Below are 17,357 nucleotides of genomic sequence, written 5' to 3'. Positions count from 1 at the left end.
TATCAGCCCCTTGTGGCTTCTGTAAATTATTTTCCTTACAAGCTATTAACCAGCAGTAGGTTCATGTTACGGCCAAATCTGGCTGATCCCCCCTGGGAAAGGCCAGCGGTGGCAGCAGGGAGGCCACACCACGCTCCTGATTGAATTGTTCTGTCCGCAAGCAGCTTTATCAGGGGATGAGGCTTTTGGGGCTCAGATGTGATTTCTGATGGCTGGGAAAGTCGTAAAGCCTCTTGAGTCCAGCCGCTTTGCCCCAGCTTCTCCACAATGCTCAGGAGGAGGCACTGACATCCTGGTGCTCGGGGCACATGAGAACAGAGGAAGGGACAACGTGGCAGGGATGAGGATGGAATGCTGAGGAGAGGGAGATCCACACAGCATTTGTGTGGGAAGAGGCTGGGGGTAGCCATATCTGGCCCATAAGAGTAACTCCAGTTTTCTCCCTTTCAAATGAAATAGAGTGGTTTTCTCCTTTTTCTAATTTTATGCAGCTTCAAGGCCTTGACGAGGGTCTTCAAAGAGTTGCAGCTCGTAGCTGTTTTTATTGGGAAAATGAAAAATACAGGCTCCCTAACCAGAGCTGTTGAAATAAAGGCCTTGGGGGATAGAGGTTCTCTTTGTTTTTAATTAAGAGCTTATATCTCCTGTTCTCTGCCATTGCACGCTCCTGCAGTAGCAAGACATTAGTCTCAAATGGATTTTCTCATGGAATTAATTCCATTGATGCAGAGCTGTCCGGGAGCCGTTTCAAAAGGTGGCTAGAAAGGCCAAACCTCAGCACTTTCATCTCAGCAGCAAATATATGGTCTTTAAAATAACAGATTAAAAAAAAAAGCCCGGGCATTGGCTTGCTCTGGGAAGATTGGGGTTTTGCCTGGGATGTGGGGAATCGGGAGCTGGGTTGTGCTGCCTGCTGGGATTCTGTGGCCCCTCTCCCCCCACCGGGGGGATTAGAGGCCCCAGTGAGAGCAGAGACGGATGGCACGAGAGTGGAAAAACCCAGAGATATTTCAGCATTTCCGAGGGTTCAGAGAGCGCCTTTGAAGAGCTTTCCCTCCTGGCAGGCAGCAACGTGGAATTCTGCTGCACTAGCAGAAGCACAGAGGCTTGGACACACTTTCGGCTCCATTAAATACTTCTCCTGTAATTACCCTCCAGTTAAATGGTCACTGCGTCAAATTGCCTGGTAAAAGCCTTGGCAGGGGGAGCCCTCGCCGGGCCCTCGCAGGGCTGAGGCGTTCGCAGGTGCGGGGGCCGGTGCCGGGTGTCCCTCCCTGCTCTGCCCTCCCTCCAGCTCCCTGTTTCCATGGTTAATAACGTGTGATTACGTGGCTGCCGGGTTCTTGTGACCCACTGGGATCGGAGCTTTTGCCGTGCAGATGAGCAAACAAAACCCAGGCGCTGCAATCCCTGCTCCCACGGTCTCTCTCTGGGGGCACAGGCTCTCAGGGGGAGTTATGCCTGTGCCAGGCAGCTTCCTACACTGGAGGAGGAGGATTTTGCTCTATGAGCTATTGGTTTTATCTTCCAAATCCCCTTCCTCCATCCAATTGGGCTTCAAGGACTGTGTCTAAAATACTGCTTTGCCCTTGGCATCATCTCTCTCCATCTCCACTCACTCCCCAGGATGCTTTATGTCCCTTACAGGGCATTCCCCTCTGAAGGGGTGCCCCACCCATTAACCTCATCCCTCACAGATTGGATATTTGCTTGATCTTGCTCCTAATGGCCCTACATTCTTTGAAGTCCTAGAGGAAAACATTTGCTATACTTGTAAATCAGGAATAAAGACCTGGTAGTGTTTATTGCAGCAGGTATTGCTATAGGGCTTCCCAGGGAACCATCACGGGACACCTGTCGGGTCCCTCCCCTGTGTTCATCACCACCATTGAAACAAAGATCTCCTGTCCTCTTGAAATCCCCCTGGCTTCTGGTGCAGAATTAATACATGATGCAAAGGAACTTTGCTGTGCCGGTACATATGGCAACTTATGTGTGTGATGGAGTCTAAAATTATCCAGCCTTTCTTAAAATCCATGTGTCCTGCTCTGAGGAGCTGCCATCCTTCCCAGTGCTCAGCCACCTGCAATCTGTTCTGCCTGTGCCTTTCCCATTACGTAAATGCAAGGATTAATTGCATCATTAGGTTCTCCCGCGGCCCTGCCGCCACTGCCTCAGCTCCCAGTGTTGATGAAGGTCTCGTCCCCGACTCCACTTCTGTTTTCAAAGGAGTCGGGCACTGGGCTGGTTTGATTTTATTTTTAGAGTCTTTCCTTTTATCTTTTTCAGCAGCGTCCCACTGGGAGCTGCTCCAAGACTGCCGTGCAGGATGCGGCCGGGCTGGCTGCTGCCAGGGTGGGCGTCACTCCTGACCTGGCACGCGTGGGCGCGAGCTGCCACCGCGCTCCTCGCACCCATCGGGACATGCTCCCATCGTCACACCCTCTGGGAGCTCATAGAATGGGGCCAGAAGTCTTTCTCCAGGCCTCACCTTCAGGAGCTGGGGTGCTAGTGGGAGGTGGGGAGCCTCCCATGTGGCATTTTCCCTGTGAATTCCCCTGGGAGATGAAACCCAGAGGTGGAGCAGCCGAGGAGTGAGCTCTGGCTCTGGCTGGAATTGGCTGCTGTCCACCCTGCCAGCACGGGGGCCACAAGTGAATCCTTCCCCACGAGCAGTGGCTGCCCCAGTGCTGCCCAGTGGCCCCTAGGCACCCCCAGCTCCAGCTGAGCCGTGGCCCTGGCACTGACGCCGTCCTTGCCACAGACACATACAGATATATATATAAAACTGCTTATTTTCCTGTCATTCTTAGACTTATTTATTTATTAAAACTACCATCCATCAGGAGCTGCAACATCTGTTTGTGAAAAATAGCACATCCTTGGGCTGCAGCCAGGAAAAATCATTTCATTATGAAATTGCAACTGTAAGGCAGCACAAAATCACAAACATAGTGTACAGCGAGCTGCTTTTGTTTCCAAACTGCTCATTAGGAATGATCCACGAGCCAAAATGATACCCCGTGGAAGGTGAAGAGGGGGAAATGAGCCCACCCGACCTGCAAAGCGAGCAGCCGTCAGTGCCGTAATTATTATCCCTGGTGAATCCCACACCCGGTGCAAGGCTGCGCTCGTCTCCCTTTCTGTCCCAGAGGGGAGACGTCTTCACTTCTCTTCCGTTCTTCGTGCCTAATTCGGGCTGACAAGGAACATACTTGAGAGGATAGGAAATGAGGAGCCTGGCTTACAGATTATTTTGTGTAAGGCAGGAGAGAGGATTGCGGCACCACTGCCGGGGGCTGTGTGTGGCCCTGCGCTGGGGAGGGCTGGGAGTGGGTGTTGGGGGGCTGTGTGGGGAGGGGGGCTCTGCTGGGGTCCCCTCAGTTCCCATCCCCACTGTCTCTTTTCTTCTGTCTGCAGGTCTGGCAGTTCATCAGATAATCACTATTACCGTGTCCCTCATCATGGTCATAGCTGCGCTGATAACAACTCTTGTCTTAAAAAATTGGTAAGGTCCCTCCTGCTCTGCTTGGCTTGGGGGGTGGTGTGGGATGGGGACAGGGTGGGGACAGAGGTGCCCATCCTGTTGCAGCTGCCAAAGCCCGTGGCACCTGCCAGGATAGTTTGGGAAAGGCATTGCAGGAGGAAATGGGGGACTTACACCAAAACCTCCAAAGGAGGTTGGTGCACCAGGGTTCAACTGTGACCCCACAGTTTCCCCACCTCATACCCCCTGACTGGTGGCTTTGGGGACCAGCACATGGTTGGGATTGGGTGGACAAGTCTCATGGGACACGTGCACATTGCCACTCGGGGGCTGAGTGCCTCAGCACGGTGCCACCTGGAGAGGTCAGAGCCGTGTGTTGGGCCACAGCGGGTGTTCCCAGGATCTGCATGGTGATGGCAGCAGCTCCTCCACCGCCTTCCCTCAGGAGCTTTGATCCTGCTCCTAAACACCCAGCCTGGCTTGGCAAGAAGCAGCTGCATCTCCTGCCCTTCCCTGGGACCCCAGGGACAGAAGGGCACCTTCGAAGCCCCTCAGGCATCATGTGAAGTGTGCCCCAACCCCCAGAGCACTGCTGTGCTCCTCCAGCTTCATTTGCTCCCGTTTATTCTCTCAGCATGGCTGGGCGTATGGCAAAATAGGTTAGCTTTCGCTCCGGGCGCTCCTCACTTTACCTATTTTCCCAGGGAAACTGGCCTACTTTGAGGTCAGCGTTGCTGGCATAGCGACACGGCTGCAGCACGGGGCCGGGGGAGAGCGGCCGTGCAGCTCTGCCGGTGGCTCTTCCCTCTGGCCTGGCCGAGCTCTGCGAGCAAATTGATTCCTGCAGCCAGGAGGCAGTTACAACACCGGGTTGATGAGGAGCCTGCTGGCTAACTGGGATGAGAGGAGAAGCCCTTTGCAGGGCTATGGAGGCATCCTCATCTTGGCAAAGCCATTATGTGGCATAGGAGCCGACCAAAAGTGCTGAGGTTCTGGCCCCGCAGCTGAACTTGCTTTGGGGAGCAGCCAGTGACACTCCCTCCTGTAGCTCAAGTGGGATTTAATTCACTAAACTTCCCTGGTTGCCACGCTGTTTCAGTGAAAGAGCAGGGAAAATAGTTTATAAAACACTTGTGGGATTTGTTTCCAGTCGCAGCAGTGAGCGGTACGAGTCATTGATCCGGCTGACCACAGCTTGGCAGAACAGCTCAGTAACTGCTGCTGAAGCCAAAAAGGGGAAAAAATAAATCCAGTGATCGGTGTAGAATAGAAATGCTTTACAGTAAGTGAAATTGAGAAATCACCAGAGAAAATCCTTGGCAGGGGAATGTGGGCAGCACCCAGGTGTGTCCCAGGTGAAGAAACAGTACCTGGGAGTTTGCTCAACTCTAACCAAACTGCCTCGGTTCATTGGGTGACCCCGGGCCATGTGCGGGTGCTCCGTGGCAGGGCTGACCCACATCACAGGCTCTGGCCCCATCCCCAGCAGGGACACAGTCACCGTCCCTGTCCTTTGGCTGGCATTTGTCCCCCTCGAGCAGGACGGGTGAGCGATGGCTGCGTGCCAAGCCAGCGTCCTTCTTGTCACTGCTCCTCCTGCACACGTGCCGTGGGGAGACAGCAGTTGGTTTAGGGCTGTCTCTTTCAGTTGCATCAACCCAGCGGAGCTGGCAGTGCCCTGCAGCTGGCAGATGCTGCCAGCCCAGCCAGCGCCACTCCTGGAGAGCCCCACGCTCCTGTCCCCAGGGGTGCCCCTGCACAGACAGCGCCAGCATCCCCAGCTCCCACCGCCCTCGGAGCTGCCACCTCCCAAAACTCCGGCATTCTGCAAGGTGCTGTCAATCCCATCTGGAAAAAGAGGCATCTTAATTAAATCAGTGTCTAGACCCTGAAATAGGACCAGGCTGATTGAGGGCGGCTCCTGTGAGCTGGGGTTCTCCTGGTCTCTGACGTACTGAGCCAGAAGTGTTGTGCAGCCGCGAGATCCTGATGAAGCCTCCGGAGCTGGAGGAGCCCCCGGAGAGCAGGGCTGCCCTGCCAGCCATCCCTCTGCTGTGTCACACCAGGTCCTGAGCTCATTTATCCTGAGAAGTTCCAACCTGTTGGTGTCTCCCAAATGGAAAGGGTTTCACTTCATTGTTCTCACCTACATATTTTCACTTAAGAAAAGGCTTTCGCTTCCTGCAGGTACAAATGTGTGACTCATTAAGTCATTCCTCTGATGGGAAAAAGCTTGTGTCTAAAATGTAAATTTGATTCTTAAAAAAAAGCACTGAGACAAATGGCTGCTTGTGGTTGATCTTTCCAATTCTGAATTGGAATTGGAATTTTCGAATTCTAATCTAGTATTGAGCACTCTGTAATGACTGGTCTGTCAGGTGAGTTCCCTTGCCAAGTTTCAGGGATACACTGTGCCTCCCATCCTTTCTGCTTTGGCCTTTCAGGCCGTAACAGACTTATAAAAATCATGGTGGGCAACTTTTTACACAGACTGACAGTGGGATGGGACATGGGTCTGAATGAATTTAGTTGAATGGCTTTCAACTAAAGGGAAGACTTAGATTAGATCTTAGGGGAAATTTCTTCCCTGTGAGGGTGTTGAGGCCCTGGCACAGGCTGCCCATAAAAGCTGTGGCTGCCCCGTCCCTGGAAGTGTCCATGGCCAAGTTGGACAGGGCTTGGAATAACCTGATCTAGTGGAAGGTGTCTCTGCCCATGGTAGGGGGATGGAACTGTAGGGTTTTTAAGGTCCCTTCCAACCCAGACCATCCCATGATTGTCTGTTTCTCTCTCCCCCTCTCCCAGCTGCGCACAGAGTGGACGCCCGCGGCGCAACAGCCACCAACGCAAGCTGGACCAGCAGGAGGAGAGCTGCCAGAACCTGACTGACTTCGCCCCCGCCCGCGTGCCCAGCGCCCTCGACATCTTCACCGCCTACAATGAGACGCTGCAGTGCTCCCACGAGTGCGTCCGGACCCCCGTGCCCGTCTATGCAGAGGACACGTTGCACTCGCCCGGGGATTATAAAACGACCTTCAATGGAAACAGGTGAGGTGGGCACCGTGGTTTCCCCGTGGGTGGGGAGCACCATCCCGCTGTGGTGATGGGTCTCTGGTGCTCAGGGGTGATGTTGTGGGAGCATTTGGCAGAGCTGCCTTCCTCTTGGGTGCTCACCCACTCATATTTCGGTGTGGGACTGGCCCCCTGGGCCACCAGTCCTGGTTGGGAGGCTGGGTGGGTGCCTCAGCAGCCCCTGGCCCTGCAGGGCTGGGTGAGCTCAGCACCACACAGTGTTCAGTTCCCAGCTGCTGCTGCTGCTGCTGCTGCTGCTGCCAGCACATAAAATGCCACTGGATCCATTTTTCCAGCGCCTGTGCTGTCTCCTCAGTGGCATCGGCAAAGCTGCCGGGCTGCAAACAAGCGGGTGATTAATGGAGGAGCAGGCAGCAAGAGCCAAATGAACCATTTGGCTGCTGTGAAATAACGGCAGAGCGTTAACAAGGATCATCATTGGCAGCCAAGGGATATGGCCGTGCTCTGCCAGCCCCTTGGCTGCCCAGAGGGAGGGGATCAGGAGCGATGGGGCTGGGACCGATGTTTCCCACACCACAGGCTGTCTCCAGAGCGCTTTCACTTGGTGCTGGTGTGGTTTCACCATATGGTAAATGTGTGCCCCCACCAAAGGTAGAGGGGAAGCCAGGCAGAGAGTTTTGATGGAAAAAATGAGCAGCTGATGCTTCAGGCAGCCTCAAGGAATCACAACATGTGTGGCAGCCGCAGCCCATGTCTGCCTGCCCCAAGGACAGGCCTGGAGCCAAAAGCTTCATTGATGCCTGTTCAGTCAGCATCTCTTGTGCGTGTGCAGGGTTCTGCTCGTCTGCATTTTCCAGGGTTTCTTCACATCTCAGAAGGTGAAGAACTGGCAGGGATTGTCACACCATTTTTTTGGGTGTCCACAAGCCTTGGTTTGATATGAACTCCAGCCAAGTGATAGGGTGTGCCTGTGTTCTGGCTGGCAGAGAACACGGCTTTTCCACCGTCCAGGGATGCTTTTTGGGACCCTCTATCTCAGAGCACTTCCAGGCAGCCTGGTGAACCCAGGCCCACTCAAAGCATCACTCTAGAGAGATACAAGAAGCTGATTGTGCAGCAGGCCACCCCGGCTTGCACTGTGTGTTACGTACCAGCGTGTACAAGCCCCTCTTTCTGCTCACCGCAGACCCTCTTCTTCTGACCGGCATCTTATTCCCGTGGCCTTTGTGTCTGAGAAATGGTTTGAAATCTCCTGCTGACTGGCCGAAGCCTGTTTGACTTCTGGGGGCAGGGCAGACGCCAGCGGGCTGTTTCCTGGTACGTACCGCGCTCCCTGCGTCCATCCCGCATCCATCCTGTGCTCCCACTGTTCCCATCTTACCCTGCCTGGTGCCATCCTCCCGTCTGCACTTCCTTCAGTGTGACTGGACATATTTCATGCCGTGGATGGGGCATTGGGAGCCAAATGGCTTTTCCAGGGAGGTTAATTGCAGACAGGCCCACACGAACAGGCAGGGACTGGGATGGACAAGGACTCAAAAGCAAAGGGTCCCTGGGGCAGCCTTGAACTTCAGCCTGATCCCATGGTTCCAGCCCACCTCTAAAACCTCAACAAGCCACAGTAATTTCTGTGCTGGGAAACGTCCTGATCTGTAATTAACCTCTGGTGGCATGATGGACAGCCCGCCTCATCAGAGCGCCACCCGTCCAGCATGCACGCTCCACCAGTATCTGAAAGCTCATTTGGTGATGTTTGCTGTCATGAATACTTCCATGCTCACTGCAAGGGCGCTGGGGTCCTCCTCCTCCTCCTCCCCCACCTCCCCTCCTTCTCCTGCTGCTGCTCTGCAAAGCCAACCCTTCGAGCACAGTCCCCAGCAGCCAGTCACACCTGGGTTGTTGCTGTGACTGAAGGAGTGCAGTGATGGTCTGGTTGCAAGAGTACAATCTGGGGATTTTCTTCTCTTTTGTTGAGATGGCCTGAGCCATTTCCACCTACTTTTGTTGCTTTTGAAGGTGGTACAGCTGATAGCAGTGGCAGGAAAAGTCTGTGTATGCCAGCTCATCCTGGGCAGCGGTGCCCGCTCGAGGCACGTGCTCAGGTGAATTAATTGCTCTGTCCCAAGTCCCTGCTGTAATGAATCATATATTCAGTGTAAATGAAATTTCCAGCCTTCCCTGGCTGCAGCTCACTTGGAATAGCCTGTTTAACATTATGCACAGCTATTGAACACAGAAATATAATTAGATTAGAATGGAAGGGAATAAAAAGTTAATGGTCTCGGCCGTGCTGGGGCTGGCGGTGTCTAGACAGGGCAGGTGAGGTGTGTGCCAGCGCAGTGGGGAAGAGAGCAAGGACTCATCTGGCATGTCCCCACTGCCCCCCCAGAGCCTCTTCTGGCTGCAGCAGCTTCACTGGTGAAGGTGAAAGGCTCTCACTCCCCATCCACTGATAGCCTCATGTTTTTTCTCTCACTCTGTTGTTGTGGCCACTGTTTCAGGAGACAGAGGGCAAAGGAACACAGGCAGGAGAATGATCATGGAGGATTTGCAGGGAACACTAGCCTCAGCAATAGCCCACGGAGCCTTTTCCACCCTCAGTTTTGTAGTTTGGGATGTCTTTCCATTGGCTTAAAGTGAATAAAAAAGAAATAACACATAAAGCAAGCCAGCTACATTCAATGCCATCTACAGCTCTCCATGCCTCAGAAAGGGGGAAGGAAGGAGCAGCTTGAAGCATTGTAGGAATCCTGTGTGGATCCCACTGTTCCTGCCCCAGGTCCTGTGAAACCCTGGGCAAAAGACTGTGCCCTGGTCACCTCCATAGATTTCTTTAAATAGCCTGAAGCCATTCCATTATGCCTTATTAAATCCTTGAAATTCTCATTGACCCGTTTTCATGGAATCCATAAAATGCACATTGATGCGCTCTGGAAAAATCTATCCAGCTCGTACCTGGAGCATTAGCTCTGTAATGGCACTTCAATTACAGATGCAATTCTGGAAGCTGCTGTTTGGTTTCATTAACGATAACAAAATGAGATTGATCCCAAACCTGTTCTACCTGTTCTCTGCATGTTCACTCTGCATAGGTGTGTTTGCACCAGGGTGTTTCTGGGACACACTTGCATAAGTGGTGGTGTCCCAGTGGAAACCAGGTGCCGACGGGAAATCCCTCAGGTGAAATGAGCATTCCAAGTTTCATGTGTCACTGTGGAAGGTGCAGATGGCATTGAGATGAGCTCCCTGCTAGGCTGTCCCTGCCACCATGGTTGCCTTGTGCTGTCACCAGATGCCAAGTGCCAGAGGAGCAGTGGGATGGAGGGAAGCAGAGGAGTGGAGGCATGGAGGATGCCTCTCCAGCTCTTGTTTCTAGGGGAGAGGCTGGTGGAAAAGGAGATGCAGCTGCTAGGGCTGCACCGCTTCCGGGGGAATGAGTGTTTCCTGGCTGGCATCCACAGCCACAGCAAGGTCACCTGAAGGAGACAGTTGCTGTTGACCCACTGCACTACAGCAGAGGAGAGGGATGCTCTGGAGCATGTGCAGCTTTTTGGCTGGAGGGGCTACATGCAGCTTTCTCCTCACAGCCCCTTTCTCCTAGTGTTTTACAAATTTTAATTGACAGTACTTCACAGCTCTGAGCTGTCTCGTTGGCACACTAGTGCTCTTGATGGTGTGGGGCCAGAGCTGGGGGCACGAGGCAGGTGGCATGTCCCAGGACAGGAATGGCACGACAGAGGTGCTGCAGGTGTTTTGTTGAGATGACCACAGAAAACCAAGGTGGAATTTAATATGAACTTGACAGTCCATCAGCCTGGTGTGAAGACTGACCATAGTGTTGCCCAGCTGGCACCCAGGCCTTGGGTGGTGCCAACAGCCTCATCAGGCTGGGCTGAGCAGTTGAGGCAGCAGATATAAAGGACAGCACCGCAGAGCATCTCCAGCCCAGAGAGCTGCAGGCAGCACCGCAGTTGTGTCAGGAAACCTGGTGAAACTCATCTAGATATACGGGGACCAGATGTTGAAGCTATTTCCTGGGGTCAGATTCCTCCTGTGCTAGCAGGGGCCATGGGGAGGGTTCCTGTGCTGCAGGTGTGGTCCCCACCAGGACACTGTCCCTCCCCACAGCAGGTGATGCTGCCCATGGCAAGCAGCTGGTGGAGCTTTCCAGCAGATTGCCTGTGCCGGTGCTGGGCCCCACTGGAGCATCAGCTCCTTGGTAGATGTCACACCTCGGTGGATGTCACACCTCAGCAGCAGCTGCTGGCAGCTCTCCTGCAGGCAGAGAAGTCTGTCTGTCTGCAGCAGCCCGGTGTAGCAGTGCAGCCTCAGTGTGGCCCTGGGCTGGGTAGGTGAGGAGTGGAACAGTCAGTGGAAGCTCTCAGGAGTTACCTGAAGTGAGGGATGAAAAGTAAAACTTCTCTTGCCTGATGCCAGTAGTGCCAGAGGAGCACTCAGACAGAGGCAGGAGCACTGCCGCTCTGCAGACCAGCACAGGACGTGTGCCAAAGACTTGAGTGGCACCACAGCACAGGGTGGCTGGTTTGGCTTGATTTCATCCTGGCTTTGGGGCTTTCTGAAAAAGTTCGAGATTCTGCATTATTCTTGTCCTTAATCCCACTCTCTTTCACTGAAAAACCCCATGGAATGAGATTATACAAAAATCTGTAAGGTTGATCAAGCGCTGACCTACTTTGCACAAAGAGGCTATTTGGGATACAATACCAATTGTACATCCTGCCACGGTGCGTTAACCAGCGCTCACCCAGAGCCACGGGACGCTCAGCACCGCTGGCAGGGAGGGGACAGTTTGGGGCCCAGCAGCTGTGCCTGGCTCGGTGGCACCAGCCTGACCCTACCCTGGCACAGGGCGGTGAGAGCTGACGGCGTTGTGCGGTGATGCCGCGCTCAAACACGGCAGCAGCTGCTGTGCTGGCCGCGTTCTGCCTAACAACAGCAAATGGTTTGTGTTAACATTAACAGATAATGAGTCATCATAAAAGATCCCGCCTTGTCTTCGGAGGAGTAGCAGCAGTCCCAGCACAGCCCCAGCACAGGAGATTAAGGACTCTGGAAAATCTGTCTCGCTAATTAAGACATCAGGGTTGTTCTTGGAGATAGTGTATTGGGCATCTTGCTTAAAAATAGCGGGTTTTTAGAGAAAGAACCGTGGGACAAAAAGCACACCATGTTCTGGATGTTGATCCCAGCCAGGCAGAGGGTACAGATTAGGGATGTGTGGATTAGGAATGTGTATCCTGAGCACTGCTGTATAGGGTGTAGGTACCTGCTGGCAGCTGTCTTTGGCACACCCAGCTGTGCTACAGCTCACGGACATGTAGAGCAAGTGGCCACACACCAATGATGGGGAGTGATTGTCTTCACATTGAGAGTCCAAGATTGCATAGGGAGACATTTTCCAGTAGATGGTAAATAAATAGCTTAAGGACTTTGATGGGATCTCTGGTTTGGTGCTTAACCAATTCCCTATTGATTCTTTAGATTTAACTTTAAAAAATCTTGTTAGTGCTTGTCATCATCTGCTTGTCTGCCAGAGCACTCGCTGCTTGAGGCCCGAGTGTGAGAAGCTGCAGAACGCAGGGATGATCCCACTCTGGAAAAGGCCCCAAGGAGAGGGAAGTAGTGATCCCAATCCCCAGCACAGACCAGCAGCTGCGGAGGAGGAAGAGGTCATTGATACCCTGCTCCCTCCATGCTCTGTTCCCCCAGGAATCCCACAGCTCCACAGCCAAGGGGAAGGAGGAGGAAACCTCCAGGCTGTAGGGGATCATCCAAGCAGTGATGCAGTGCAAATTCCCTGTCATGACTTAATCTTTCTTTTTCTTCTCATCCTCAACAGGATTCCATTGGTGAACCTGTAAAAAATATAAAAAAATAATGGGTTACCTGTACCTACCATTTCTGTTTACCAGTAGGAGACTCAAAGAGCAGCGTTCTATGGGCCAAATATATTTTTATAAAAATGAACACGCCTATAGGTAACTGCGTTGTCAAGGAACACGTTTTTGGGAGGAGAGAAAGGAAAGTGCGCAAGCAAAGAATCCCGTGGAGGAGGAGGAGGAACCAGCAAGGGATGGAAAGGGGAAGGATGAGCGCCTGGAGCCCGGCCATGGACGGTGACTCTGAACCTGTGCCAATAATACCATTATGTGCCATGAACCGATGCAAAGACTTCGCAAAGAGCCGAGTCAATAACTCCTGGAAATGTTGTGGAGGACAAGTGGGGCATCTCTTCTGGTGGGGTCATCCATTCCGGTCCATACGCGTACATGTGGTATATGTAGAGAGAAAATATATATATATATACACACACAAACACTTTTTGTACTGTAGCAATTTTTGAAGATCTTAAATACTCATTTTTAAAGAAGATGTCATGGGCTAAAAGTCTCATTTCTTTAACACGCATCATGCAAACTGGGTGATCTGATGTTTTCTACTTTGGCAGCTTGCCTGTCAACCTATATGTGTATATATAGGTAGACATATATACATATATATACGTGTGTGTGTGTATGTATAAACATATATATGTATGTATACATATATATATATAATTTTGGTTCTTTTTGGAAATGCTTCTCCAGCGTCGCGACGTGACCGTGGTGGGAGACAGCTGGGGCTGTGCTGCCAGTGGGAAGCAGAGAAAAAGCTTCCCAAAACCATCCAGAGCACAGCTCAAGGCAGTGCTGGAGGTATTTTCAGGCTTCTGTATCCCAATACACCATCAAGGTCGATGGGAAGAAGCTGTAAAGCCTGGGCCTGCCCCATGTCCACAGAGCTGTGATCTCCACCTTGCTAGGCATGATACCTCGGGGCTGGACGGGGCAGATTTTAGGGGTGGACTTCCAAAAGATGGGCCTCTCTTGGCACAGAAGAAAAATTTTAGGAGTGGGGTATGGGAAGGCTTTTGGAAAATGGCTTCTAAATCGGCCACAGCACCAAAGCTTACTCAGCCCTGTGAGAGATACAAGAGGAAGGAGCTGGTTGCCCCCTGCCCTAGCCTGGGGCTGTGGGATTGAGAGAGCCTCTTCCTTTGTTCTTGTCTTGGCTGGCTCTGCTGCAGCAGGAGAAGACACAGCCAGCTGTCCACAATCCTGGAGATCTCTTCAGAGTGTTTAAAGGGAATTTTTGCCAGGGAAGCACGATTCTGCAGGCTCCAGTTTGGTGTGTTGCTCTAGAAACACGTCCATGCCCGTCCAGCTCCTGCTGGGGTGGGTGGTGTTTGTGGGTACCCTCTGTCCAAGTCTTTCCATGGAGTCGGGTGCTGCCATGCTGTGCTGCACATCAGACACTGGGATGTGTCTTGCTCGGGTCCCTTCAATGTTAAATGGGTGGAAACGACAGCAGAGATCAGACCAAAGTCCTCCAGTTCTTTTTGTAAACTGCCCTTGGTAAATACTAGTGGTTTTTTAGAATTGTCCAGATCCACGTTTCTACTCCCCCACTGATTACTCAGCTCCTTTTCTTTATGATAATGAACGTGCAGTTTAAAAAAAAAAAAAAAAAGTAGAACCCTGTGGTGTTACGCATAGCCACGCGTGTGGTCTCTTGTTCCCATGTCCTTTTCTGTCCTTTTCCCATGGAATTGCACAGTCTGGATTATTTGTCCTGAATTTTTGGACGCTGCCTCAGACAGAAGTCTTCCTTGCCAGCCCTGACAATTACCTGCGGACTTGAGCCAACCATCCCCTGGGCAGAGCAGCATCTCCTGGGTGGCTCATGTCTGGCTCTCCAGAGCATTGGATGCCTCCAGGGAGGAGAGGGGACAGTGTCCTGCTAGAGCAGTGGCCCCCAAAGCTTTAGCTGTCCCTGGGAAACATGGGGAGTGTCTGTCCTTGGGAAGCATGAAGTCTGAGCAACTGCTCCAGGGTCATCTCAGTCAGTGTCCTGGGGCTTTCCTGTGACACTGGTGTCAGCCCCTGCCCACAGGCTCTCCTCCCTTTGTGACTTCATGGGAATCCATCTGTGCCAGCTTTGAGCCATGTTCCTTGTGCTTCTCCCCTTAATCTTCCTATTTATTTAATTCCCACAGGTATTCCAGTGTAATCATGGTATCAGTATGACAAGAAATATATCTCAGCTCCCTCATTGCAGGGCATCTGAATCAGCTTTCTGTGTTTCTGCATGGATGGAACCTGCTGCCCACAGAGAAGTTGTCAGGCAGAGCTGGGAGATGCCAGGGCAGCAGAGGCAGCACTGGTGCAAGCTGTGGTGATGATGGCTGTGGTGATGGAGAGGCACCTGGCTCGCAGGAAATTCCCTGTGGAGCTGGGGAAGAGGAGGGGAAAGCATGTGAGTGTGTGTGTGTGTGTGTGTGTGTGAGAGAGAGAGAGAGAGAGAGAGAGAGAGAGAGAAGGAAGGTGAATCACTGTGACCCCAAGGATGGGCACAGGTTCCAGAGGGCAGGACTTGCATGAGCTTCCCCCCCAGTCTGCAGCAGGACATGTCCTGGTCTCCCCAGAGCTGAGCGGTGAACCAGGGAACAAAAGTAGATGCACAATCTTCCCTTATTTATAAGGACCAACAGCACTTGCACTTTATCAGAGGAAACCTCCTCCCATCCATGCTGGGCCACTGTGGTGGAGGGAGAGGAGGAGGAGGAAGGGCTGGGATGGAGCCACTGATGCAGTGATGTACAAGGCAGGATCCAGGCATGCCAAGGTCTTGCACAGTGAAGAGAAATGAGCTGTGGTGATTTCATTCCCTCCTATTGATGAAAGCCAAAAAACAAGAAAGAAATGAAAATAGAAAGTCACATTTCCATGGCATAGTCTATTGAGTAGATCTTCCCACCGTGGAAAAGCAGGGAAGCATGGCGTTCTCAGACACGCTCCTGTGGGAGCTTTGTCATGTTTTGGGCACATCATCTCACCCTGAGGTCCTGGAAGCTTGAAAAAAGAAAAGTTTTGTTCCTTGTTTTGCTGTAAGCCCTCAGCCCACTGCTGCTTGTTTCCTTTCAGTTCATTTTCCAGATTCCTTAGCCCCTGAACAGTCCCTGAGAAACACACCATGGCAGCCAAGAGGCTGCCACATTCCCCAGACATGTCATGGAGTGTCTGTGTGTCACTTGTGGCTCTGTCTTAGAGAAAGTGGTGTAGGGCAAGCCACCCATGGCAAGGAGAGGTTGTCTCTCCTTGGGCCCTGCAGCAAGCCCAGGCTTCCCAGGGCTGTCTGGGATTCTCTTCCCTCCACATTCCTTGCAAACCCTGAGCAGGAGCCACAGGATGTGCCGCTCCCACCGGGCCAGGGAGTCAAAGCACCAGTGTGCTCTATCCTGCCCCAAACTGAGCTGGTTTGGGGCTCCAGGTCCGAGCTCTCATGTCATGGCACCAACAGGTAGGGCAGGCAGGGTTTGGTCCTCAATCCCCTGACCTTTGGAAGCCGGGGTCCCCCGAGGGTGGCTTCACCCCACAGCACCCCGGGCAGAGCCGGTCCTGGGCAGCCGCCCGTCTCTCCAGATCCGATAGTTTACCTTCACTCTGTCTTCCCAGCTGGAGAAAGGGCGGCCGGTGGTGGTGGCAGGAGCTGTGCTCCAGAGAACACCAGTGCTCCATGGGGCTCCAGAGTTCCGTGGGGTCAAGGGCACCGAGCCTGCCAGGAGGTCACCGTAGCGATGGCAGAGCCAGCGCGGGGACAGATTTCAGGTTACCTCTTCTCCACTGGCAGCTTGTTGCGAAGGAAGGTAGTTCAGCTGAAACGGTAGTTAAATAGTAGATATTCTACACATAATATATATTTTGTAAAAAAAAAAAATTAAAAAATAAAATAGAACAAAAATATATCTATCCTATCTCAGCCCGCCCATTTCAGGATGAATGTGGTTGGAATTTTCATTCAACCAGATATTAAATCTGTACGCAATTTTTTCAAAACCAGCAAGAAATCCCTTGCCATTTCCAAGTCTGTGGGTTTGGTCTCCCGAGCTCATCTAACGCTTCTCACACATTTTTAAGAATTACTCTCAACATTTGTAGGTACATTTTTAATAGTGTCACAAGTGGAGATGATATTTACTTTGAAAAAAGTATATGTTGCACAAAAATATACACTAAGGGCACAGATTTCTGACCCAGATTCTTCTATTTTAGGTTCCAAGGGGTTTATTTTTTTGTTTGATAGGACATGTACAGTGAAGTTTACACTTTATTTTTATTTTGCCAAAACCCGTTTTCTAACATGAGACAGTTTTACTTTGTAACCGGTTTTACATCACTGAGTACTTCTTTCTTTTCCTGGGAAAATCCTGCACCAGGAGGCATCCGGTGGAAGCGCTGTCGCCTTTTGGCATTGTGGCTGCCCCACCTGCCCACAGCGCGAGCTGGGGCAGTGCCAAAAGGACCTTTTCTTCCCGAGCGGTTTTTAATTTGTCTCTGTCCGTGGAAGCCGTGTATTTGGAAGCACTGTAAATGCCACCCTGTCCCCTTGCCCTCTGTATATTTAGTACTCTGATGTTGCTATTAAAACTGATATGAGAACCGCGCAGCCGGTGGTGCCTGGGTTCCTCCGCGCGCGGCCACGGTCCCTGGGGAGGCGACAGCGTTGGTTTGGTGTCCAGAGGATCCATGTCTCAGCAAAGAGGTCCAGAGCTTCCCTGGAGAAATCCCCCTGTTCCCAGCTGTGCACACCTCAGGAGAGCAGCAGGGAAATAGCTCTGCCTTTGTCCTGGGAAGAGGGTCTTGTGCATCCCCTTGGAGTCCCCGCCACAGCAGCAGCACCTCCACGCCCTGTGGCACAGGCAGGAGGGTGCCAGGTCCCCAGGCTCACCCAGTGTCCCCCAGGACTTTGAGAGGACCCCGTGTGCCTTGGGACAGCT

At 52.3% G+C, this 17,357-nt stretch overlaps 1 protein-coding gene across 2 annotated transcripts in view; it reads left to right on the top strand.

Moving 5' to 3' along the window:
• The window catches only part of AJAP1 (adherens junctions associated protein 1), a 37,347-nt gene extending 20,324 nt beyond the window's left edge, over positions 1-17,023 (top strand). For both annotated transcript variants that reach the window (XM_088066681.1, XM_014257193.2), the window contains exons 3-6: positions 3,421-3,508; positions 6,293-6,535; positions 7,707-7,837; positions 12,381-17,023. In XM_088066681.1, coding sequence (XP_087922807.1) covers positions 3,421-3,508; positions 6,293-6,535; positions 7,707-7,779 — 404 coding nt within the window. In that variant the 3' untranslated portion in view covers positions 7,780-7,837; positions 12,381-17,023. The remainder of the gene's footprint in view (positions 1-3,420; positions 3,509-6,292; positions 6,536-7,706; positions 7,838-12,380) is intronic.
• The last annotated feature ends 334 nt before the right edge of the window (positions 17,024-17,357 follow it).

Source organism: Pseudopodoces humilis, chromosome 24, assembly GCF_049639895.1.
Source record: "Pseudopodoces humilis isolate 2021_Gansu_Grassland_sample_001 chromosome 24, ASM4963989v1, whole genome shotgun sequence".
NCBI lineage: Eukaryota > Metazoa > Chordata > Aves > Passeriformes > Paridae > Pseudopodoces > Pseudopodoces humilis.
This window is presented reverse-complemented; position numbering and strand designations above follow the sequence as displayed.